Source organism: Haliotis rubra, unplaced genomic scaffold (genome assembly GCF_003918875.1).
Source record: "Haliotis rubra isolate DU_JTF1 unplaced genomic scaffold, ASM391887v1 Scf1388, whole genome shotgun sequence".
NCBI classification, from domain to species: domain Eukaryota; kingdom Metazoa; phylum Mollusca; class Gastropoda; order Lepetellida; family Haliotidae; genus Haliotis; species Haliotis rubra.
In genome coordinates, this window is record NW_025765323.1 from 129,953 (window position 1) to 157,710 (window position 27,758).

Consider the following 27,758-nt stretch of genomic DNA (forward strand, 5'->3'; position numbering starts at 1 on the left):
AACTTCGTCATTTTGTCATTTGTGATCAAATATGCCTGTATTGGTCAATGATAGATTGATTCCACGTCATGCCCCGGAACTTGTTACTGCTGCAGTAACACGAACACATACACAGGCGTGATTCTCTGTATTTTCTGGTAAGCATAGGTCAAAAGGTCAAAAGGTCAAGGAACAAGCAATGCGTTAAACATTTTGGGAACACCCGGAATATATTGACGCTGTAAAAATGAGATACCTGTAAATGAAAAGTGAGGTAACAGATGAGCGCAGGTTTATTCTAGTGAACAGACACAAGACGGACATACACTCAGGGTGTGGGGTGTGGTTGTGGTGGTGGCGGTGGGAATATACCCACGCCTTAACTGAGCATCCGGCAAAGGTAACTGTTGGAGGAATGTTCCACTTATTGGTCTCCAAACTCGCTTTCGTGTGACTACTGGATCCTTTCCCAGGTCCTAACATTCTAGCACAATCGAGCAAAATGCCACTCCAGACGCTGTCTTTGAGTCATCGTTAGACGCCTGATTATCCTTCGGGGCATCAAACCAACAGCTCTGAGACGTCTATGCACTGTCCGGGTTGCCAAACGTCTGTTGCATCAAACCAACAGCTCTGAGACGTCTATGCACTGTCCGGGTTGACAAACGTCTGTTGCTTCAAGGAAACAGCTCTGAGACGTCTATGCACTGTCCGGGTTGACAAACGTCCTGGTTGACAAACGTCTGTTCCTTCAAGCCAACAGCTCTGAGACGTCTATGCACTGTCCGGGTTGACAACGTCTGTTGCTTCAAACCAACAGCTCTGAGACGTCTATGCAATGTTCTGGTTGACAAACGTCTGTTGCTTCAAACCAACAGCTCTGAGACGTCTATGCAATGTCCGGGTTGACAAACGTCAGCTGCTTGAAACCAACAGCTCTGAGACGTCTATGCAATGTCCTGGTTGACAAACGTCTGTTGCTTGAAACCAACAGCTCTGAGACGTCTATACACTGTCCGGGTTGACAAACGTCTGTTGCATCAAACCAACAGCTCTGAGACGTCTATGCACTGTCCTGTCCGGGTTGACAAACGTCTGTTGCTTGAAACCAACAGCTCTGAGACGTCTATACACTGTCCGGGTTGACAAACGTCTGTTGCATCAAACCAACAGCTCTGAGACGTCTATGCACTGTCCGGGTTGACAAACGTCTGTAGCTTCAAGGAAACAGCTCTGAGACGTCTATACACTGTCCGGGTTGCCAAACGTATGTTGCTTCAAACCAACAGCTCTGAGACGTCTATGCACCGTCCTGGTTGACAAACGTCTGTTGCTTCAAGCCAACAGCTCTGAGACGTCTATACACTGTCCGGGTTGACAAACGTTTGTTGCTTCAAACCAACAGCTCTGAGACGTCTAAGCAATGTTCTGGTTGACAAACGTCTGTTGCTTCAAACCAACTCTCCGGGTTGACAAACGTTTGTTGCTTCAAACCAACAGCTCTGAGACGTCTATACACTGTCCGGGTTGACAAACGTCTGTTGCTTCAAACCAACAGCTCTGAGACGTCTATGCACTGTCCGGGTTGACAAACGTCTGTTGCTTCAAACCAACAGCTCTGAGACGTCTTTGCACCGTCCGGGTTGACAAACGTCTGTTTCTTCAAATGACTGTTCATGGGTTCACGCCTCACCGAAAGGCGAAGGTTGCGGTCCACTACTGGAGTGGTGTTGCTGGGTTACTCTGTCCTCGATCGATCCTTGACAGCAGCTCCTGTCTGTTGGTGTTTCCGGACAAGTCTACTGATGATAGAGTGACAGTAACCAAGCTGACACCCGGTGGCCTTCAATAACCTGCCAGCTGCATGCATACCCACCATTTGCCATCTCAATGCCAATTAAAGTCCTCTCCTCGATATGTTAGGCGAGTAAAGGAGTGAGTGAGTGAGTGAGTGAGTTGGGTTATACGCCGCTTTTAGCAATATTCCAGCAACATCACGGCGGGAGACACCAGGGAGTGATGGAAGGCATGTTCACAAGTAATGCATTAATCAACGGCCACGCATAGATACTGCTGGTCAGCCCTTCAGTGGGTAAAATTCTTCACATGGGTTTTGTTTGCGGATTGACAAACACCTTAAACTGAAACTTTGTTTTTCATTGCTTGAAGTGTGCACGTAAACAATGGCATCAATGGCATATCATCATCCATAGCTACATCACAAGGATGAAACTTGTCATGGGGTGCCTAAGCACGTTTCATGTGTATATATTGTTCTTACTTGTTCGTTTATTTACATGACTACGGAGAACATCAAAGAGAATCAGTTGGCACCGTTATATCATGAATGTATCTTCCAAAACTGGTCCCAGAAGAGATAGGCTACATTGAATAATGAACATTAAGATTATACTATTTTTGATGCTGTATATTTTTTTCTTTATCTCCAGTATTTGATAATATAAAAACAAGATTACTTAACGTTTTGCATAATGACACACTATCCAAACAGATGTATAATATTGTTCTTACTTGTTCGTCTCCCACCTTCCCCTGCCAGGGAGTCCTCGTCAACAACAGGACGACGTAGTGGTTGTCCGTGTTGATCATACAGTCCCATGCTGTCTGCATCTCCACCGGCCGTCGTGAATGTTGCAGGCCCCGATCCTTGCAGTTCCCTCTGTGATCTGGCAGCGTCCTTCCCCTGGTGTGGGCCCGTCTTTTCCATTATGCAGTCCTGCCAAGATTATTGTGCCCATGCATTAACGACATATCTACTGCAGAGGCGACTCTTCATTCACACCTTCGTTACATTTACGTAATATTTAATATTTCTGAGAACCGTCAAATGAATACAATCATGAGTATTGTCTCTGTGCATTAACGACATTAATTATACATGATGGCGACGCAGGAGGAGACAACTCTTCTTCCACACCTACGTAATATTTCAGATAAATTTGTTCAGAATATATAACTATGACTTATGTGTGTGAGTGAGTATTGTTTGCCTCTCTTGGAAAAGAGTTCCAGTAATATAACGGTGGGGTTAAAAGCCATGTGTGGCGTCATCAAGCGCTGACTTTCATGAGGAGTCAAACTGTTTCCAAACCAGGAACACCAACACCTACATGAGTTAAGATCTCTTCATGATTAGTTACTCAATAATGCCTGTACTGTCGAGCTTAGATTTGGTCCTACTTTCAGCTTGTTTTAAAAGTTGTGATCCATTGATAACATAAGGGTACCTGCATCACCGTCATGTCCGCCGACACCTTTGGCTTGCAACTGTGCGTGGGACACTTGGGCGTCTTCAGGAACAATGACATCGTCATTCCCAGCGGCTCTACGTACATTTAGGGAACCTGGAGACCCTTCTGAAAAAAATATCACAGTTCTGCAGTGACCATCTGAAAGTATTCTCCAAGATAACATAGTCAATGAGTAACTGATTCGGATTCGTTTACCAATATCAACGACGTTCCTGCGACGCCACAGTGTGTGTGCGGAGAAAAGCCAAATCAATGATCTTCACTAGCTATAGCCACTTTGATGGCAACCATTATCATGGACAGAACGGCAGCTGTTGTTTGTTCAGACCACAAGATTGTTTCATGTTTTGGATCATGTCACACTATCCAAACAGATGTATATTGTTCTTACTTGTTCGTCTCCCACCTTCCCCTGCCAGGGAGTCCTCGTCAACAACAGGACGACGTAGTGGTTGTCCGTGTTGATCATACAGTCCCATGCTGTCTGCATCTCCACCGGCCGTCGTGAGTGTTGCTGGCCCCGATCCTTGCAGTTCCCTCTGTGATCTGGCAGCGTCCTTCCCTGGTGGGGCTCCGTCTTTTCCATTCCGCAGTCCTGCCAAGATTAATGTCCGTTTAATACCAACAATATATATGATGGAGACGTCACTAGCCCCGCCCACTCCACCACGTGTTGCTTCCAACAATGTTGTTGTCGTTTGTTAACAGCACACGTGGTGGAGGTGTTGGGACAGGCGGCTCTTCCCTTTCATAATTATTACATTTCAGTTCAAGGAATTGGAATTCGGGGGTCGGTCATGGTTTCGGCAGGGACACTGGTCGTACTACACTGCACGTGGTCGACAGTCATCTTACCGGACAGCGTTACCGGGACGAGATTCTGGCTCCTATAACAGTGCCATTCCTGCACGCTATGCAGGGCTTTTATGGCCGACCCTCTCTACTGCAAGACGACAACGTTAGGCCTCATAGGGCCAGAATTGTCACGGAATTCCTTAGGCTGCAGGGTGTAGAGCGGGTGGAGTTGCCAACATGCTCGCCAGACCTCAGCCCAATTGAGCATGCCTGAGAAGAACTCGGTCGACCAGCACAAGTGGATCTCCCAGGACTCCGCAAAGCTCTAATAGAAGAATGGAATACGATTCCGCAACCTTTCGTTATGAACTTGAGAAGGAGCATGAGAACAGGTGCACCCAAGATACTGAAACACCGAGTGCTTCATGTTTGTCATTTTGATTTTGGGGGGTTGGTCTATACAACTGATGTTTGCTAGTGCTGTTTGAACTGTTTGTCTGTGTGTCACGATGTGTCCACACATTAAGCATTATGATGACACTCTTAGTTCTATTGTTTCTGAGAAACTTTTCTTTACATGTGCTATATATCACTTGACTTTTTATTAATGACGCCTGGTATATAGAACTTAAAATAGCTATGGGTTTTTTTTCAACTAGGCCTTTTAATTTGGTCTTTTAACCATCATTCAAGATACCATTTTAAAGGGAACAATAACAAAACATTTGCATATTATCAAAATATTTAGAAACATGTTATAACTTATGTCACAATCCACAATGGGTGGTAACAACTACCTACAGCACTATTTAGACAGGAAGAGGCATTTGCACGTGCATTGCCATAGTGATTGTGCAATTGACAATCAAAGCTATGAATGAACGCGTCAAAATAGTAAACTATCAACAAGAGTACAGGCATGAACAATGTACTGAGAAAATCACCAAATCAATTAGTTTGTTTATCAATGAGGATAAAAGAAATAGAGGATGAATGGCATATGACGTTTTTCATAATTATATTGTGTACGCGAACCTATGGAGAGTACATCTCATTTGCATACTAAAGCTTGCATCGGAAACGTACATTTTGACTTTGAAATTTCAAGGGGGAAAAATGACACAATTTGCTCTCCTGTCAACTCATCTATTTCGGATGATTTAACAAACAGTGTTAAAAACAAAAGTTGGGAAAAACGATAGTCATACAATATTTAACGATCAAACTTTAGTTGTGTTCAAACCTAAGAAATAAACGCCAAAAATGATTTTATCTATATTTCCGTGAGTACTCTAGCACGTCACGCCGAAGACCCGGTTTGGAATTCCTACCTGGGTACACTGTCTAAAGCCCTTTCCTGCGTTCCCTGTCGTTATATTGCTGGACTAAGGCTAAAAGTAGCGTAAAGACTCACTCGCATAACCACTCACCCACCAACTCACTCACTCACTCACTTGAGAATCAGCGAGTAGATCTTATTTTCATCATGTTACTAAACTTAAAGTCCATCTTATTACGTCAGTCACTCGAGTAGCATTTAGCACCTGCAACACCGTCACGTCCTCCATCAGTGTCGGCACCTCTAGCTTGTAGCTGTGCGTGGGACACGTGGGCGTCTTCGGGAACAATGACATCCTCGTCCCCAGCGGCTCTACGTACATTCAGGGAACCTGGAGACCCTTCTGAAACATACCGTTCAGATGAATAACAACGGAGAAACAGCATAAAGAACCAATAGCTATCGTGATGGTATCAATGTATCTTCCACAACTAGTTCCTAGAAGAGATAGGCTACACTAAATAATAAACACCCAGATCAATTTTAATGCTGTATTATTTCTTCTTTTAAGTCCAGGGATAAATAATTGAACGAAACGACACTATGTCTACTCTGATAAAATCTGCATAATATAAACAAGATGTTTTCAACTTTTTGATAACGAAACTACAATTTAAACAGATGTATATTGTTCTTACTTGGTCGTGGTTCAAATTGCGAAAACATCAACAAGTAATACGGAAAGTAAGTGTTCATCACATATATGAATAACACACTATCCAAACAGATGTATAGTGTTCTTACTTGTTCGTCTCCCACCTTCCCCTGCCAGGGAGTCCTCGTCAACAACAGGACGACGTAGTGGTTGTCCGTGTTGATCATACAGTCCCATGCTGTCTGCATCTCCACCGGCCGTCGTGAGTGTTGCTGGCCCCGATCCTTGCAGTTCCCTCTGTGATCTGGCAGCGTCCTTCCCTGGTGGGGCTCCGTCTTTTCCATTCCGCAGTCCTGCCAAGAGTATTGTGTCCGCGCATTAACGACATATATACTGGAGACGCGACTCGTCATTCACACCATCATTAAATTTACGTAATATTTCAGAGAACATTCTTCAGAATATAGCTATGTGTTATGTGTGTGTATTGTTTTTTGGAAAGGTGTTCCAGTAAGGTAACGGATGGCTTCAAATGGCCATCATACAGTGTAGCCAGGTGTGGAATCGAACGCTGGCTTTCATTGTGAGGACCGAACGTGTTAAGAAGAGGTAACCCCAACACCTGCATGAGTTACGATCTCTGTGTGGTAATGCCTGTACTGTCGAGCATAGATTTGGTCTTACTTTCAGCATGTTCCAAACCTTGCAATGTATTGATAGCACAATAAGGGTACCTGCGTCACCGTCATGTCCGCCGACACCTCTAGCTTGCAACTGTGCATGGGACACGTGGGCGTCTTCAGGAACAATGACATCGTCATCCCCAGCGGCTCTACGTACATTCAGATTAGCTGGAGACCCTTCTGTAAAATATCACAGTTCTGCAGTGACCATCGGAAAGTGTTCTGCAAGATGCCGAATGCATTTAGTAACTGATTAAGATTCGTTTACCAACATCAACGACGTTCCTGCGAAGCCACAGTTTGTGTACGGTGTGTGTATTTGCACAGTGCGTGTAAATAATCTTCACTAGCCATAGCCACTTTGATGGCAACCATTATCATGGCCAGAACGGCAGCTGTTGTTTGTTCAGACCACAAGATTATTTCATGCTTTGGATCATGTCACACTATCCAAACAGATGTATATTGTTCTTACTTGTTCGTCTCCCACCTTCCCCTGCCACGGAGTCCTCGTCAACAACAGGACGACGTAGTGGTTGTCCGTGTTGATCATACAGTCCCATGCTGTCTGCATCTCCACCGGCCGTCGTGAGTGTTGCTGGCCCCGATCCTTGCAGTTCCCTCTGTGATCTGGCAGCGTCCTTCCCTGGTGGTGCCCCGCCCACCCCGCCATGTGGTGCTGTAAATAGTGTTTTGTTCGTTTATTAACATCAAACCTGTCACGTGAGTACAGGGGCTCTGAGTTACATTTCAGTTCCGAGAATTTGAAAATATAGTTTTAAATAAGCTTCAAACACTGTACCGACGTGAGGAATTAGACCAAACACTCCAACCTCCTGGCTGAACTGCCGCCACGATGAAATAAGAAACGCATGTGCATGTTATCTTTAGTAATTTTGGACATAAAGGGCCGCAGGTCGCTGTACAGAGTTCCGTCCCTTGGACACACCAAATCGTGGGTTCGAATCCAATTTATCCTGACATGTACACGTTTCAGTGACTCACACTTACTCACTCACTCACTGACTCAAACCCACCCACCCACTCACTCACACACCAACTCACTCACCCATCCACTCACCCACTCACTCACTCACTCACTCACTCACTCACTCACTCACTCACTCACTCACCCACTCACTCACGCACTCACTCACCCACTCACTCACTCACCCACTCACTCAACTCTCGCTCACTCACCCAAATCTCACTCACTTAATCCGTTATATGATTATTTCTAAACTGACATCCCTTATTGGGATGTCCTCAGTCAAGTCTTGCTAATATATTTACTATTTAATACCTATCAATGGTCGGCCTTCGTCTCATATATCAACTCATATATTTATATATGCAGTTCTCTAACGCCAGTCTTGTGTTTCATCTGCCAAGACGTACATACCTTGCGCTCTGAGGTCGTCTTGTGTTTCATCTGCCAAGACGTACATACCTTGCGCTCTGAGGTCGTCTTGTGTTTCATCTGCCAAGACGTACATACCTTGCGCTCTGAGGTCGTCTTGTGTTTCATCTGCCAAGACGTACATAACTTGCGCTCTGAGGTCGTCTTGTGTTTCATCTGCCAAGACGTACATACCTTGCGCTCTGAGGTCGTCTTGTGTTTCATCTGCCAAGACGTACATACCTTGCGCTCTGAGGTCGTCTTGTGTTTCATCTGCCAAGACGTACATACCTTGCGCTCTGAGGTCGTCTTGTGTTTCATCTGCCAAGACGTACATAACTTGCGCTCTGAGGTCGTCTTGTGTTTCATCTGCCAAGACGTACATAACTTGCGCTCTGAGGTCGTCTTGTGTTTCATCTGCCAAAACGTACATACCTTGCGCTCTGAGGTCGTCTTGTGTTTCATCTGCCAAGACGTACATACCTTGCGCTCTGAGGTCGTCTTGTGTTTCATCTGCCAAGACGTACATACCTTGCGCTCTGAGGTCGTCTTGTGTTTCATCTGCCAAGACGTACATAACTTGCGCTCTGAGGTCGTCTTGTGTTTCATCTGCCAAAACGTACATACCTTGCGCTCTGAGGTCGTCTTGTGTTTCATCTGCCAAGACGTACATACCTTGCGCTCTGAGGTCGTCTTGTGTTTCATCTGCCAAGACGTACATACCTTGCGCTCTGAGGTCGTCTTGTGTTTCATCTGCCAAGACGTACATACCTTGCGCTCTGAGGTCGTCTTGTGTTTCATCTGCCAAGACGTACATACCTTGCGCTCTGAGGTCGTCTTGTGTTTCATCTGCCAAGACGTACATACCTTGCGCTCTGAGGTCGTCTTGTGTTTCATCTGCCAAGACGTACATAACTTGCGCTCTGAGGTCGTCTTGTGTTTCATCTGCCAAAACGTACATACCTTGCGCTCTGAGGTCGTCTTGTGTTTCATCTGCCAAGACGTACATACCTTGCGCTCTGAGGTCGTCTTGTGTTTCATCTGCCAAGACGTACATACCTTGCGCTCTGAGGTCGCCCATGCTGGAAGAACCTGCAGCACCTCTCGGCGCCGCCATCTTGACTGCCACCGGTGTAGACTCGTTTATCTCTGGGGGGTCGGCGTCTGTAGCTGTCCCCCTCGGTACACCGCGGAGCTTTGTGTGTGGAGCTGTAATTGACATTAGTCAGTCAGTTAGTTGTGACACTGCCTTGAACGCTGTAATACAGATGAGCTTGAACCTAGAATCACAGCGAACGGGGAGTCGAACCAACAGGATCCTGACTCGTCGAAGGGACGTCACCCCCTCAGATAAATATGTTTGAGTTGCTGCAAATATGTTGCAAATACTTTCAGAAATATTTTGAACATTTCTTTAAACATTCATTAGACCTTTGACATAAATCATAGTGACTGTTCACGTGTGCAGCTTTACTGACTTCTGGAAAAGGAGTAGCTTCCATTGACGAGTGACATTGCAATTTTTCGCTCTGTCGACCATAATCACAAGACACTATAAAAGTGAGTCAAAGTCAATATTTCACAATGGGTATTACTACTGAACAGTTCAGAAGTCGGATCGGGTGTTTCAATCCTGTACTGATTCACATACTGACCAGAAAAATCCGCAAATCTGTGGCCTCTCGCATACCCCGAATGCACGCCATGGCGAGCATGGCTACCCGCATCACAGTGCTCAACTTAATACTTATGTTGCTGGTCCGAGCGGTTGTAGAGTCCAACCCCGTACCCACAGGTAACCAAGATGAAGACCAGAGAGTGGTCAGGAGCTCGGGGCCCGGAAAACAACAGCGTCTAACCGGACCCGACACGAGACAGTCGAAAGAGGACTCGATGCTCGACGCCATTCAAGTTTGAGGATATCGTCAAATCTAACCAAGACATGCACAGTAAGCTGGAAGATGTTGCTTCATCCTTACGGAACATTAATGAAACAATACATAATGTAGAGATTAAATGCTTGAAATTAGAAAGTGAAAACCAGACTTTGAGAGATTGTGTAAGATGGAAGACAAACTTGATTACCTCGAGAATCAAAACAGACGATCAAATATAATTTTCCCCGGACGACTCGCAGCGAGACTTGGGACTATTGCCAATCAGCTGTTCGAAATGTTATTCGAGACAAACTCGAGTTAGATGATACAAAAATAGCAATCAGTCGAGCTCATCGAATAATGAATGGGAAAGCTGTTATTGCCTTTGTACCCGACGATCATCAGAGACGTAGCATATTTGCAAACTCGACGAAACTGAAAGGTTCGGATTTATGGATTGGTGAAGATTTCTCAAGAACTGTTAGAGAAAACCGTAGAAAACTGAAACCTCTGTTGGTGGATGCAAGAAATAATGATCAACGCGCAGATCTTCGTTACGACAAGCTTGTTGTTGACAATTCCCTGTACATGTGGGATTTTGAAAGTGATACTGCTATTGTTTTGAAAGAACGGCCAATCAGAAGGCAGGACACTCGTGCACTTGACGACGTCGGGACTTCAATAGGGGCGTGGCCTGGCTCTGAGTGACAGCGAAATCGACAATGTCAAGACGATATCGAATGTGTGCTGGAACATTAATGGACTAAAGAGAAAACTTAATAACTGTGACTTTATACACTATGTGTCATCCTTTGATGTTTGTGGACTGTTAGAAATATGGGATAACTGTCAATTATCTTATATCGAAGACAAATTCCCAGATCACTTGATATACACTAATTACAGAGATTTAAATCACAGAGGTGGTGTAACAATTGGACTTCCTCGCACATTACGACCGGGAATACTTCGGGAACTTAGGCTCTAAAAATGACAACAGGACTTTCTGGAGTTAAGTCAAGTCACTGACAGGGTCTCAAGGCCAGTCTAACACCATCACGTCGACACAGTGGACGGACTATTTTACAAGTGTATGTAATATAACTGATATAGCTGTCGACGATGAGATGATTGAGGATGCTTAAACATTGTTTGACGTTATTGATGGATTTGATTGTGTCGTCTGTGATATCGATATTGACATTGATAGTGATGTTGACTGTATTTTAAACGGTTGAATTCTCCAGAGGAGATTGAAGCAGCAGTAAAAGACTTGAAGTGTGGGAAGCTGCTGGGCCAGATGGCATTAAGACTGACATGATCATTTGTTGTATCCATTTGTTATCGCCTTATTTGGTGTTGATTTATAATCATGTTCTCAGCTCCGGTCTATATCCACAGGAATGGGCGAAGGGAATTATAGTGCCCCTACAGAAGAAGGGTAATGTAAATATATACTGAGTCAAAAAAGAAACTTCACATTCTTTCTTCAGGGCACTTTAAAAGAACAAGAGATGGTAAGATGGTTAAATTGTTATTATTTCATTGCTGAGATCTGTGTGATGTACTCGATACACTGACAGTGCCATAATCAGTTCCTTTAGGCTACACCGCCGTTCCAAAACATGGGTATACAGAATGTCAAGTCACAAGAATAAAAATGCGAAATTTCTGAGGTCAATATCGTGTATGGCCGCCCCGCGCATTCACCACTGCCAAACACCGTCTCCTCATCGACTGCCTGATGCTTGTGAACACGTGGTTGGGGATTCTGCGACATTGCTCTTGCAAGGCAGCGCCAAGTTCCTGCAAATTCTGAGGTTGGTTCCTAAGACCACGAAGCCTTCTCCCAAGTGCATCCCAAACTTGCTCTATTGGATTAAAGTCAGGGGACCTCGATGGCCAGTCCATGACGTTGGAACTGTAGACCTGGGCCATGAGCCGCCATTAAAGGAACGAGTTCAGGGGTGAGCACCTGGTCGCGGTAAGCAGCAGCTGTGAGGTTTCCACGGATGACCAGAAGTCGGGAACGGTTGTTCCCACAGAAAGCACCCCACACCATGCACTTTCCGCCCCCGAATCTGTCGACCTCCTGTACACAACATTGGGCATACCGTTCACGACGTCGTCTCCAGACTCTATGCCTGCCATCCGCGAATCTGAGGGTAAACCTGGATTCATCGCTAAAGACGACTCGATTCCAGTCTCTCTAGTCCATCGGAGGTGACTTTGCGCCAACAACAGATGTTGACGTTGATGAAGCGGCGGCAATATTGGCTCACGATATGGGCGTGAAGAATGGAGATTGGCAGCCCGCAACCGATTTCGAATGGTCTTTGAGGGCAGTCAAACTCTAAACATCTCAGCCCTGATTCGTGTAGCCGGCAGAAATCTGTCACGTAGGTGACGTAGGACGATTTGACGGTCTTCTGCTCGTGACGTCACACGTGGACGACCCGACCTTGGGCGATCAGAAGTGGTGCCAGTTTGTTGTAGAGACCTCGCAAGTCATACACAGTACGACGGCTGCATCCCATTGCTCTTGCAACGTCAATAACTGATCTTCCCGCTTGCAACATGCCAACGGCACGTTCACGTTGCACATTTGACAATCGTGGCATTTCAAGTACCGTTAGAACTGTGGTTTAAAAGTGTTTTTTTCAATTCCTGAAGTCAAAGCAAACACGTGCATATGAAGAAAACTTCGATACGAAGATCACGTGATCGACTGCACGTGCACAACCTGATTTGGCACTAACGTCATTTGCACGATGGGTTTGAGTGGGTTTTGCTAACGTTTTTCTAGAGTCGAAAGATAGGGATCCCATTTCGGATACATAGATGTATCATCAGAGAAAAATTATTCATTATTTTTCAAATTACATTTTGTGAAGTTTCTTTTTTGACTCAGTATAGTTGATAATTTTCGTGGTATTTCGCTCACGGATGTTTTGGGTAAAATATTTTGCATTGTCATTAGTAATCGTCTTCAAATTTTTGCAGACTGTTATGATAAGATTCCAGAGGCTCAAGCTGGATTTCGTAAAGGTTATAGTACGACAGATAATATTTTTACTTTACAGTGTCTTGTTCAGAAATATCTTTCGAAAACTGGAGGTCGTTTTATTGCTTATTTGTTGATTTTCGAAAGGCCTTCGATTCAGTCAATAGAACATTATTGTGGTATTCGCTTTTTAAACAAGGTATTCGGGGTAGATTATTGTCAGTTTTAAGAAATATGTATTCTAAGATTTTGGCTTCTGTTCGTCTCAGTCATTCGTCGAACGGTGATTACTTCGAATCAGTGAGTGGTGTCCGGTAAGGCTGTGTTCTAAGTCCATTTCTTTTTGCGATGTTTATAACGGAATTTCAAGGCATGTTACAAAATTCAGGCCTTAGGGGTATCTTTATTGGTTCAGATTATATGGATTTATTGTTATTGTTGTATGCAGATGATCTTAATTTATTTGATCACACTGTGATAGGTTTGCAGAGGAAGATTGATATATTACATAAGTATTGTAGCTCTTGGGGTTCAGTGGTAAATATGAATAAGGCGGAGGTGGTAGTATTTCGTAATAGTGGAAGTGATTTTATAACGGTATTCCAATTAAGACGTCAACATATTACAGTTAACTTGGTGTTTTATTTTCTACTAGATTGTCTTGGTCAAAGTGTACTCATACCCTTGTCAGTAAAGCTAGTACTGCCCTGTTTGCTTTGAAGTGTTTGTCTATAACATATCCAAGTATATCGGTAAAGCTAATGTTCAAGTAGTTTGATAGTAAGGTTAAACCTGTGTTATTATATGGGTCTGAAAACTGGGGGTTCGAGGAGAGGAAATCGGTTGAAATCTTTCACACCCACTTTTGCAAATATATTCTTGGTGTAGGTAAGCAGGTTTCTAGTAATGGAGTTTTAACAGATTGCGGTAGGTTAAGTATGTATGCTGATTATCATGTCAGATGTATAACTTATTGGTGTAAATTATTGAGGATGTCGGAGGATCGTTATCCAAAACAGTCTTATTTACTCATGAGGAAATTAGATTTAGCTGGTAGAGTAACGTGGGCTACTTCTGTTAAATATTTGTTAAGTTCCTATGGGTTGGGTTTGGTTTGGTACAGTCAGGATGTTGGCGATATTTCTAAGTTTGTATATATTTTTAAGAATAGAATAATTGATTGTGATAAACAGCATATTTTTGGTAATATAATCAGTCTTCTCTTTTGATGTACTTTAAAGAAATTAAGTCACTTTTAAATGTTGAATTTGATGTAAACTTCATCAACCAAGTAACTGTTAGAAGAAATATTTGCCTTCTCTGATTAAATGCCCTCTCTTTACGGTGTAATATAAGAGGTGCGAATGTCGATACGTATTGTAGAATGTGTGAAGATGGGGTGAATAAAATTGTTATACATTTTTTGTTTGAGTTTACTGCTTACAATGAATTTAGAGATAGATATGTTTCTGTAAATAGTCAGTTAGTCGCTAATTATCATAAGATATTAACTATTAATTGTAGATATAACCTTGTAAATTGTTTTAATTACAACCTTCCGCACCATCTGCACAGTTTACACATCATCAGTATGGAGGGATCTACAACCTTCCGCACCATCTGCACAGTTTACACATCATCCGTATGGAGGGATCTACAACCTTCCGCACCATCTGCACAGTTTACACATCATCAGTATGGAGGGATCTACAACCTTCCGCACCATCTGCACAGTTTACACATCATCAGTATGGGGAATCTACAACCTTCCGCACCATCTGCACAGTTTACACATCATCAGTATGGAGGGATCTACAACCTTCCGCACCATCTGCACAGTTTACACATCATCAGTAAGGGGGGATCTACAACCTTCCGCACCATCTGTACAGTTTACACTTCATCAGTAAGGGGGGATCTACAACCTTCCGCACCATCTGCACAGTTTACACATCATCAGTATGGAGGGATCTACAACCTTCCGCACCATCTGTACAGTTTACACATCATCAGTATGGGGAATCTACAACCTTCCGCACCATCTGTACAGTTTACACATCATCAGTAAGGGGGGATCTACAACCTTCCGCACCATCTGTACAGTTTACACATCATCAGTAAGGGGGGATCTACAACCTTCCGCACCATCTGTACAGTTTACACATCATCAGTAAGGGGGAATCTACAACCTTCTGCACCATCTGTACAGTTTACACATCATCAGTATGGGGGATCTACAACCTTCCGCACCATCTGCACAGTTTACACATCATCAGTATGGAGGGATCTACAACCTTCCGCACCATCTGCACAGTTTACACATCATCAGTATGGAGGGATCTACAACCTTCCGCACCATCTGTACAGTTTACACATCATCAGTAAGGGGGAATCTACAACCTTCTGCACCATCTGTACAGTTTACACATCATCAGTAAGGGGGGATCTACAACCTTCCGCACCATCTGCACAGTTTACACATCATCAGTATGGAGGGATCTACAACCTTCCGCACCATCTGCACAGTTTATACATCATCAGTATGGAGGGATCTACAACCTTCCGCACCATCTGTACAGTTTACACATCATCAGTATGGAGGGATCTACAACCTTCCACACCATCTGCACAGTTTACACATCATCAGTATGGAGGGATCTACAACCTTCCGCACCATCTGTACAGTTTATACATCATCAGTATGGAGGGATCTACAACCTTCCGCACTATCTGTACAGTTTACACATCATCAGTAAGGGGGGATCTACAACCTTCCGCACCATCTGCACAGTTTACACTTTATCAGTATGGAGGGTTCTACAAGCTTCTGTCCACTGTGTACAGACAACGCCTTACCTACGTCACTGATTGCCCAACAGATACACAATCTGACAACACTTAAGAGAGGGAATGTAACCTAAATATACTTTGTGTCTACAACATCCTCTGTCCAGTAACGTACCTCCTCTCTGACCCGGTCCAGGTCCATGGTCATCGTATGGATCATCAGATGCTTCGCCAGCATCGAACTGCAGGTCCAGATGTCCTGGTACTTCTGCATAGGTAATGTAACACACGTTGTATATTGGATTGCACTTTGTCAGTAAATGCAGATTCTCCTCCAATCCGGGATTCGAACCCATACTCTCAGAATCAGGCATCTAATCGCCAGAACAATACGTCAGCCATCGAACAATAACACCATAGATATCGTACCCAATTGGAACATTGCTAGCAAAATATTTACACTTTTTTCATAGTCCCCAAAACACCAGGTGCGTACTTTATTTTGTACATCAGTATATACCACGTGTTACATATCAGCACTATCTAAATGGCACGGTGTAATCACAGATAATGGACATCCAATGTCTTCTGTTAGAGGCATTGCTAAACTTTTTATGCGGTTAACGTTTCATGTTTCATTTGGTATACTAATATATCTTCACGTTTCGACAGCTAATCAAAGTAACTACATTTAAATTTGTATTGTCTATGTGCACGATTGGCAGAACTTAGATGACCTATCTGTAATCCATACTTTCCATCTGAGAGGGGCGAAACATGTACATCTATGTGGTTTATATGGTGTAGAGTGGGAACAAAAGTGAAAATAAAAAACAAATTAAAGTATGGTGAGATCGGAAATGTTTAGTAGGTTTCTACATTTAGCAATGACTTATAATGTTTATGGGTAGAGGAATCGGAGCGACATTCAACAGAGGTGTGCCATGACTGTTTAACATTATCTGACAAATGAAGCTTAAATATCCTGGGAAAGCCATACAAGCCAAAGCCAAATTTGAATAAAGTATCTTTTATACAGTTTCAAATAAATACACTTTGTAACAACGCCTTTATGCTATATATTTGTGTGAGTGTCACCCGTCATCCTTGATGCCCTTGAACTATAGACGACAAATCAGTCCCTAGAGCGGTGTCGATTGTAGGAGGTCGACTATATCATGTTTTGAGGAATCATTATCAAACAGTGATGTAACCAGTGGCTCGCGACAATGTGAGCGTATCATGCCCCGCCTGTGGCACCCGTCATATACACTTATAATAGATCGTCAGTTTTTCACCTGGAACAATTGGGAAACGTGTGGTACAAATCAAAATAGGGTACTGCATCGGTCATGATTTCTGTTTTGAAACTACAAGAAACAATTGCGATAATATGCGTACTTCTCAGTGGTCCGCCTTCACCAGCGACGACTTGACCTTGGCCTTCATCCCCTGAGGTCGGCTTTGGACGCCGGGGCAAGGTGTGGAGGTCGGTGCTGCTTTCCTCCTCTGGATAACAGAAGCGATATCATACATCGTACAAACACTGACAGTGCAGGTGGAGCCAGCTATTTAACCAGGAATGGGAACGAATACTTGATTTGGGCCAATCAGATAATTCCAACCAAATCTGATTGAATTTACCGCAAATATTACTATTTGAAAATATGCTTCCACCTCAATTAGTGAGCTCGGGTAATATTATTAAAGGGATATCATAAAGCATTATTCTGGTCTTTGACCTCAGACAACAGTACCTTCTTCAAATAATGTAGGGAAACCTGAACTTTCAATTTGGATGGGAGGTATAAGCGTCAACAAACTTTTCAAAAACAGACATGTTATAAACGCACCGCCATTTCTCATTAGTAGCATCCCTAAACACAACGCATTGGATGCAAGGAAACAACGCAGTAGCCCATACAGGTGCATGGAGTGTCATTTGTGATTTTATCGGTTTTCAAGGTCGGTAAACCACTGTAGATCATGATTGTTGACAATCACCTTGCATCAAACACTTGTTAGTGTTTGGTTCCAGCCTGTTTATTATTTATTTGCTTGAAAATGAAAATCGTACGCGTGCAAATTGCACTTCATACTCCGGTACCAATCATCTTTCAAGAGTGTTTACTTTACAAGTATGGTCATAAGGAAGTGCAAGTGGTGATGCACTCTCGAAACATTAAGGAGATAAACCTACTGTGTGGGAAAATTAGAGGTATATAACGAAATTATAATAGCTCTAAATTTCATTTAAAACCGAACGCGTAGCGTGAGGTTTTAAATGAACAATTTAGAGCTATTATAATTTCGTTATATCCCTCTGATTTTCCCACAGAGTAGGTTTATCTCCATTCTACCATGACAATTTTATGAACAGTTTCACGTGGAGCTCTTTCTTTGGTTACGAGTCAATACGTGAAGCGGCCTCGCATTCCAATCTCAAGTGGCATCGCCCGAAACGGGGTGATTGGTGGCAAACTGTCAATTACTTACAAACTCCAAATTCAGTAATAACAAATCACGTTTTGTTTTTTTCAATGCATCAATCACCAATCATTAACTGATAAGTCGGAAAACATATATCAAATAAGTTTAAAAAGCTTAGTTCACCACCGTAGACCCTTACCCCACCAGAATAATGGCAGCAACCTCATGGCCTTGACCTTTTCTCGGAAGTCATTGTTTACATTTACGTGCAAATTTGGAAAGATGCGACAGGAGAGCCTCTGACAGTTTGTGCAAGGTTAACCTGATTGTATGACTGAGATAGTCTTTGATATCTAATTACTGGTACTGGTACAAAATGTAAGAGTAGAGGCGCTTTTTCTGTAACGAGAAGTCCGGGTTGTACCGAATTTAGATACTGTTGAATTTTGCGCCCTGTCAACTTGACGATTTCACGCACCTAGAGCTACATGTGCGTGCCACAGCTGTGGTGACTCTTACACACTCATGTGTTGTACTTTGTGCTCAAATTCGATTCTACGGATATTATTTTCTACATTTTGGAAAGTGTTTTGTGACCTATTGGCTTCAAAGTGTAGTGAATTCAAATTGAGTCGGATTCGCTGGCATGTTCGCGAGTCTGTTGACAAAGAGCCAGACTTGTGGTGATATTTCCGAAAGGATGGATCAGGACATGAGGGTGTACCTCTGGCAAAACACGGTAAGGTAATTAATTATACTTTAAAAGACTACTTAAGATCAAGAACCGTAATGGATAACAGGGATCATGACTAAGCCAAATAACTTTTTCCAATATGTCGGGCTAAACAGAACGGTTTGCAGATTCTGTAATTGTGTTTTACTACCGCTAAATTTGAAACAGTACAAATTTCAAAATATCATTTTGTTTGAATTGATAACCCAACAGTTTATTTATGTGGACGGAAGGCATTAAAATTTCTTCGGCGATCGATGTTAATACATCCTCCGTTACCGGATCAAGATCAGTGGCGATATCGTTGACGAAAGCTGATAATAAATTTAACACGGAAATTAAGTGGCAGTCTATTGCTGGATCTATTCTGACATAACATAGAATCAACGTAAACATATTTGTTTTTGCTGAATTTTTATTCGGAAAGCAGACGATGTTTTGATCTTGTTCGACTGAATATTTGTTTCCATGCTTTCGAAGTACTTTTGTATGTATAAACACCTATTGCTGTGATTTACGCAAGTAGTGAGTCGAGCCCGTCATCGCTAAATCCATCTTTAAAGACATATGTGTAATTTCCGACAGTAAAATCGCCGTAATTTATCGATGCATCGGTAGGTTGTTTGATGTCCGCCATGTTAGTGGGCAGGCAAAAATAGTGCATTACCGTAAACCATGTATAATTGCGCACGGAAAACAGAGACCTGTATAACGTGATTATATACCTCTGAATGACTTTAATTAACCAATCACAATCCAGTGTTTACTGAAGTCATGGTAGAATGATTGTTATCATATCAACATTGATTGACTCTGATTATATTTCCAGTTTCGTTCAATAGTAAACTAAAAATGAATTCCCCATTACTTTATTTATGAGCATGTAAAGGGGATGTACACGATAACTACTGATTAAGTGCACAATTATGTGACTGGAATAATTTAGATTATGTTTGGAAATCTGCCCGCGTTGAAGTGAAACAATAGAAGTCGATTAAAAGTAGATCTGAACCTTTCAGGACAAGGCCGGCACTACATTCGGATGTATCTATACAAAGAGAATACTAGTATGCTACATGAGACGACAGGCCCGGATGTCACCCCCCTGGGTGTGAAGATGACAAGGGCTGTTCGGTATGTATGTAAACTGTCCATGGTAAACTGTGGAATAATCACTCAGCGTTCTGGTACCATAGCAACACATATAGTATGACCAGAAATTATTGAGAAATTTAGGAATATGTTTAATTGGATTTCTAGTATAAACAACCTTGGCCGGTTATCAAGTGCTTGGTTTCATTCAAGAGAGACAACTCCGTTAATCCTTTTTCATTAGTTTGTGAAGAGTTATCTCCCGCACGCACGATCGTACACACATACGCACACTCACACACACACACACCCGCGCGCATCCACACCCAGACACGCGTAGATACACCACACTGTTAGACTGTCTTCGCCTTACCCAGCATAGTTAGATTATAAGATTTATTACCTACGAGGGCAAACACATTTGGGGTTCATATTTTTCATACGATGCCACAGAGCAAAATATCACTTTGCCATGGTGACGTGATGTCATGAACAATGCTATGACGTCACGTTTCTTCTGTGACGTTGCGTTCTACATGCGGAGACGGTGGGTAGCCAGCCTATGTTTGAAAGTAGATTTGGGGTTATTTTCCTCAATTTGACGACTACGGTAATAAACAGAATATTATATTCGTGCCCATATCATACTATGTTTACGACACTCGTGCCTAAATATCGGTATATCCCTCGCTCTCGCTCGGGGAAATACCAACATTTAGGCACTCGTGTCGTAAACATAGTAGGACATGGGCACTCATATAATATTCTCTATATCTTACTTCATGTAGACTCCTTTAATTTCATAGGTCAATGACGCCTTAACAAGTTTACGTGTCACCCCTCCCAGGAGGGTGACAACTGGAAACAATATTACCTGCTGCCATGGTAACCTCCAACCACTCCGCCGAGAAGCTGTATCGCTAACAATCGTATGACGTCATAATATGACGCATGCAGTGCCCGGAGTTCGAAAACCGTTCGATTAGATGTTCACTATGGATACATTTATTTTATCGATTTTCACTGCTATATTTAAACTATTTTACACATTGAATCGTTTGCACACTCAATTTAACATAATTGACCATTTTTATAGCACTTTAAAGCTTGCCACAATATGTTTCACTGATTTAAAACCCAGTCGAGAGGCAGACGTTTACATGTCATATAGTCTGTAGTGAGCTTATCGATCTTCAAAAAAGAATAAAAGGATATTTCGTACATTTAACATGGCGGTAAGATAAATACGTTGTACACTTCTCCCTCGGGTAATACGGTCTGATGTACGAATCTTGTTTGAATAAAAAAAAGTGTCACCCAGTCGAGAGGCAGACGCCATTTTGTGTACGTGTCATATAGTCAGGTATGTTGTATGTTTCTCCCTCGGATAATACGGTCTGATGTACGCCTCTTTGTAGCAGTGTCACCAGAGCCGGTAGGCGAGGGATAACACTGCTAAAAAAAGGCGTACATCAGACCGTATTACCGGAGGGAAGAGCATACAAAGTATGTTTCTTACCGCCATGCTAAATGTGGGAAATATCATTATATTTTGCTTTTGAAGATCGCTCCTGACTAAAATGGCGTCTGCCTCTCTGGATTTTTAAATTTTTAAAATCAATGGAACATATTTTGACAAGCTTAAAACTGCAATAAAAATGGTGAGTTATGTTTAGGTGGAGTATGCAAACGATGCAATGTATAAAATAGTTTTAATAAAACAGTGAAGGTCGGTAAAATAAATGTGTGCATAGTGAACTCAAAAACAGCTAATCGAACCGTTTTCGAACTCCGGGCACTGCATGCGTCATATTATGACGCCATACGATTGTTAGCGACACAGCTTCTCGGCGGAGAGTTTGGCAGTTACCGTGGCAACGGGTAATATTTTTTCCAGTTGTCACCCTCCTGGGAGGGGTGACACGTAAACTTGTTAAAGAGCCATTGACCAATGACATTAAAGTATTTTACATGAAGTAAGATAATAACACCTAATACAAAATAACGTATGGTGAAACCATTACAACAAGTGAGTGAGTGAGTGAGCGAGTATGGTTTTACGCCGCTTTTAGCAATATTCCGGCAATATCACGGTGGGGGCACCAGAAATGGGCATCAACATTGTACCCATGTGGGGAATCGAATCCGGGTCTTTGGCGTGACGAGCGAACGTTATAACCACCAGGCTACCCCAGCGCCCCTAAAGCACTTATAATATCTAGTATACGGTATATAGCATACTATACCGGATATAGAATACAGTGTAGTAGTATACATTCTCTTACCTTCATGTGAAATACTATATTTTACTGGTCAATGACACTTTAACAAGAGTCCGTGTCAACCCTCCCAGGAGGGTGACAAATGGAAACAATATTACCCGCTGCCACGGTGGCCGCCATATTCTCCACCGATAAGCTGAAGAGCCCACAATAATAATGACGTCATTACATGACGCATGTCGTGTCCGGAGTTCAAAAACCGCTCGATCAGCTGTTTTTGTGTTCACTTTGTACTGATTTATTTTACCGACTTTCACTGCTTTATTTAGGCTATTTTATACATTTAGTGGTTTGCACACTCAGCTTAAACATAATTTACCATTTTTTATCGCAGTTTTATGCTTGTCAAAACATGTTTCACTGATTTTAAAAATCCAGTTGAGAGGCAGACGCCATTTCGTTCACATGTCATATAGTCGGTAGCGATCTTAAACATAAATTCTAGCACGACAATGTGTGATACTCCTTCTGATTGGCTGAGAGCTCATCAAAACCGTACTTAAATGACAGTTTAAGGACCGCTAATTAAAGTGACCGATTCACCGCGTATGAATACAACGAACTCGTTGACGCTATTGTTTGCAAACAAACATGTCGGACATCGGCAATTTCTATCTCGGCAGCATCCTTGGTGTTTTTGAAGTAAAAAGCCAATGGTTTGAAGAAGAATTTCTTTACCCTAATCCCAGTGAGAAACTACGAAGCTTGGAAATCCGTCAGCAGCGCAAAAGCGGCAGTATATTCAAACCGGATCCAGATCTACGTGTGTTGACGTCGACAACACACGTCGGCCCACACGTCCAAACCTGACCGCTTCCATCCCGACCGTAATGCCCAGTCCTTCCACTTCCACTGTCCATGTATCCCACATAAAACGTGGCATGTCAGGTCTTTTCCAAATTGGGAATAGTAGGGTGGTTATCAACAATTATTTCCATGAATAAAGTTAGCGGCGACTAAACTTAGCGAGTTCACGGCTTGCATTTGGGCGAGTCGATTGTCATACAGTAGGGGAGATCAATAATTCGCTTGAGAAAAATCAAATAATTGTACTTGCTCACAGTATAAACCGTATTGTTTTTATTTATGTATGCTACTTGTCACAAATACAAGCACACTGGTTCCTGAAATAAAGCATGTATGTTGTTCAAAATGTCTTATTTTGTTCATTGCAAAATCTGTCCCTCAACGGGACGATTCCAAGCTATTTTCAGGAAAAAGGCCCCTTTGCGCCTTGCGTTCTTGCGCGCCGAACAGTTCGGTTTTAAAACGCTTATAACTCGTGCTAGAATGAGATAAAGCTACTCTGTTTTCAATTTTGCGGTCCTTTATCGTTGATTACCCCTCGGGTAATACGGTCTGATGTACGCCTTTTTGTAGCAGTGTCACCCGAGCCTGTAGGCGATGGATGACACTGCTACAAAGAGGCGTAAATCAGACTGTATTACCCTCGAGAGAAGCATACAATTTATAATATCTACCATGCTCTGTGTAGCTTATAGAATAAAAAACCTATTCTACCTCACCTTAAACAGTTACATACCAACAAATTCTCTGTCATCACTGTCCTCAATGTCATTGTATAATACCAAATACCCATCCTGTGGATACGAGGCCTTTCTCTGGGAACTCCCGTCGGGAACAACAAACGTTAGAGGCGCTTCGGCGTCAAAATCTACAGAAGAGATGGAAACACGTGCCATTTGTTCAGATACCACGAAAACAGCGACACGAATCAAGGTCACCTCAAGCTTCCCCAAGGTCATCGATGTTGCTGTCTCAACTGTAGCGCCAAGTGAAATAGGTTTGGAAAGCGCTACAATCGATACGTGATTCATGAAAGCGTTATAATCGATAACAGATCTCAGTTTCTCAGTTGGTACTGATTCATTCCCTTTGTCCAATAGTGAACTAAAATTTCGGGGAATAAAAAGTATGCACCTGGAAACTGAACATTACTAAAACAGCCGCCGAAACGCTTCGAACACTAGATACACATCCACGACACTCCTATCTAGTACACATTGTTTGCTTGTGTCAGTTCTTCCCATTAACTACTGTGCATGTACACTTTGTCTCAAGTTGCCTGGCAGTGTATCCCGCGAGACAGGGGCATGTTACCTGCGCACGACTTCAGTGCCTGTAGTTTTGTTGCCTTTCTGGACAACGTCGTACTGTGCTCGTTTGATGTCATTGTGGTCGATGTCAGATTGTGTTGTACTGACGTCCATTGCCGAACAAAATGACGTCCATTGCCAGGCTCGCTGACTTGGTTGACACATGTCATCGTATCCCAACTGCGTAGATTGATGTCATGAATTGTCTGGTCCAGATTCGCTTATTTACAGACCGCCGCCATAAAGCTGGAATGTCGCTTAGTGCGGAGTTGAGCAACAAACAAACAAACAAACAAACAAACAAACAAACAAACACACCAACCAACCATCCAACCGTTTACCGGATACACACGACCATGTCTTTTGTCAACAATAATACATCGCGTGTGGTTATGTCTGACACTGGGGTGTCTGGTGAACAGCATATAATACATACATTGTCGAGGATGTACTGAGCCCTGTCCGGATGTAAATAACGTATTCTCTGTTTTATAGTTTGTCAAATCAAGATATACTCCCTACACCTCTCACCTCCATCTTCTGGTGTTACAGCTTCTGTGGCACCTGGTGAAGTATCATGTCCTGGTTTAGAGTTATCTGCCCCTCCTGATAACGTAGAACAGATGCCATTTGTAAACATAATGTTGCAATACGACGACAAGAAGAGATGGGTTTTTACCGTATAGCTAAACTGGAAACCAAGCACCAACCCTAGGTGATATAATGCCACTGAGCTAACTGCTAGCTAGATATACAGCAAATCAGAATAAGACAGTTCTGATAGATCTTCTGTGCTGGAGTGATGTTACAAATATGAAAAAAAATGCAGTTTGTTTTACATATTGTGTTCAATGAATAGATCTGTAGGAACTGTGGGAAGAATAGTGTGCCACATTCCATGAAAGGCAACCAGATGTGGTTGTGTGTCACAGTGACACGACCACAACGTTGCCAGCACCTCCGCCTGACTGTCACGTACGCTACAGCTGAAGTGCTCGTGACAGCAGTCGACACAACTGTCAGTGGTTGCTCACAAGGATTATGTCAAGGAAATGTAAATCGATTGTAAGAATACAAACCTGGTTCTCTTCCCTTCCCTTCAGGTGGCGCTGCTGAGACAGGCTTCTGCGTCTTGGTGTCCCGAACCATCTCAGGTTCAATAACTTCCGATGCATTTTGGGGCGTTTTCGAGGCAGCACCTTTCCGTTTCTTTGGGTCTTTTGAAGCATCTTTTGAAGCATCTTTTGAAGCATCCTTGGATCCAGGTTTAGGCTGTTTATATGTACTCCCAAATCCTAATTTCTTCACAGTGGGTACTGGTGGTTTTTCCTTTCTAAGTGGAATTTCTTTCACAGGCTGTTTATCCTTGTCATTAGGACGTTTAGCATTGAGTGACGGTGATCGGGACTTGGGGGTCCTCCCTGGGCTGGCTTCCAGTCTTCTCCCTCTGCTTTGGTTTGAAGGTAATTCCTTGTCGCGTCTTTCCGAACTTTTCAAATTTGTATTGCTCTCCTTTTCCGCATTCGAACCTCTTCGGCCTGAAGGAGAAAGTAGAAGGCTAGCCTTGTCTCCGGACAAGGAACCATCGGTGTCCCTTTCGTCACCCGTGTGTCCATTTGGAGGCATGTGTCGGTCACGATCCTCGGTCCCATTTGCGAAACTGCTATCAGAATTAGGATACGCTACGGATGAGTCTCCACTGTCTATGTCTGAGTGAGAATTCCCATTTCTTTCTCCAGGGATAGCACCATATCTGTGGGGACCGTCACTTCCCGAGTTATTTCCCCTGTCATCCTTTACCCCTGGAGTTCTGGAATTACCCGGACCAATCAGTAGGCTTGTTTCATCTCCAGCTTGATATCCGTTGCCATGGTTTCCGAGTTTACTATCAGGTGATGATGGAAGGGTACGCTGCCTATCATCTGTACCACCATTTTGCTCTGAATTTCTTCGATGATTTGCCATCTGAAACAAAGTTTGTTTCGGGAGCCCATCGTGCCTGGAGTCAGAACCAGGAGATTTCTCCAGACCTTTATCTGGTGATGAATGTAAATGGCGCTGACGGTCCTCCTCGTTGTCTAGACCATCCCCGCCAGCTTTGTTGGGAGGATTTGAGTTCAGCGTTGACGTTGTGTCAGGAACGATTTTGTCTTCCCTTGAGTCACTTGATTTTAAGGGAAGCGTACTTTCGCGTCCATTTGGAACAAGGTATCCGTTCTCTTTGTACGTGTTGGGAGCGTGAGTGTTCTTGTCTGTCGGTTTCAGCAGAGACGTTTGATCTTCGGATCTTCTGCCAGAAGAGATTGGATGTATCCGGTCGTCGGTAATAGGTACTTCCACGCTGTCGTAACTCTCCACGCTCTCGGCCTTTACCAGGGGAGTCTTCTCGATAGATTTCTTCTTCTTAGGGTCTTGTGGCGTCACAGGCCACGTCAGCATCCAGATCCGGATCATGATGACGGTTACTGAAACACGGATGTTGAAGGAATTGACACAACAACATAGACCTCGTGGTTTGATGGACACAGCGTCCAGAGCGAATGGTCACTGGTTTGACCACCTGAACATGGCATGCCAAGAGACGTTAAAAGACAATTTCCTCTGACTATTCCTACCGTTCAAGACATGACCAATGGTTAGATTCAAGCATCTTCAGTTACCGAAACCTCGGTAAGTCGTAATCAAAGTGCTGTGAAACCACTTACCGTGACAGCACCATATACTCCTGCCAGGTGTATATATATCTACACATGCAACTCTTAGCCCAGTAAGTAATTGTTCAAAAGGGTATTCCAGTATGAGAAACAATATCTAATGTGTTAGTTTTCAAATTCATTAAATTAAATTGATTTGTATAAATTTAAGGGAGTTTACCTACCTGTTACGACCAAGCGCACACACACAAAGACTCACATTGCTAAACTACCACTGGAGGTATTCATCAGTATAAACTGCTGCTTGGTCCAATATGAAATTCCGTGACTGTAAACAGGTGCGATCAATGCCACGTGTATTGTCAAGACAGTTATGCACGCTGTCCAGATAATGTTAAACTTCTATTGGTTGGGCAATAAACCGCCAACAATTGGTGATTATCATCTGACATTTCGTTCTCACGCTTGTTGGGGCAGGGGCGATACAAACACCTATAGACGCAGATGATAGGCGGTAACAATGCTTAAAAGGCATTAATTGATTTATTGAACAAGGGAGCCAGATGTGGGGACTCACCACCGCTGCTATTGAGCGCGTGCGCTGTTAAATGTGCAGGATATATTAATGTCAGGTCACAGATATACCTCGAGGTCTGTTTATGATAATGTATTGAAGTTAAGCAACTATTTGGTTGACAGTTATAGCTATATTCTAAACTG

At 43.0% G+C, this 27,758-nt stretch overlaps 1 protein-coding gene across 1 annotated transcript in view; it reads right to left on the minus strand.

Moving 5' to 3' along the window:
* LOC124268515 (collagen alpha-1(II) chain-like) overlaps positions 1–27,536 on the minus strand; it is a 78,521-nt gene extending 50,985 nt beyond the window's left edge. The window contains exons 1-10 of the mRNA XM_046703500.1: positions 27,263–27,536; positions 25,464–26,849; positions 24,916–24,990; positions 23,811–23,942; positions 17,132–17,239; positions 15,906–15,998; positions 9,122–9,271; positions 7,139–7,342; positions 5,591–5,728; positions 3,643–3,846 (exon numbers count right to left, since the gene is read on the minus strand). Of these exons, the coding sequence (XP_046559456.1) occupies positions 3,643–3,846; positions 5,591–5,728; positions 7,139–7,342; positions 9,122–9,271; positions 15,906–15,998; positions 17,132–17,239; positions 23,811–23,942; positions 24,916–24,990; positions 25,464–26,838 (2,479 nt within the window). The 5' untranslated portion in view covers positions 26,839–26,849; positions 27,263–27,536. The remainder of the gene's footprint in view (positions 1–3,642; positions 3,847–5,590; positions 5,729–7,138; positions 7,343–9,121; positions 9,272–15,905; positions 15,999–17,131; positions 17,240–23,810; positions 23,943–24,915; positions 24,991–25,463; positions 26,850–27,262) is intronic.
* Between the last annotated feature and the right edge of the window lie 222 nt (positions 27,537–27,758).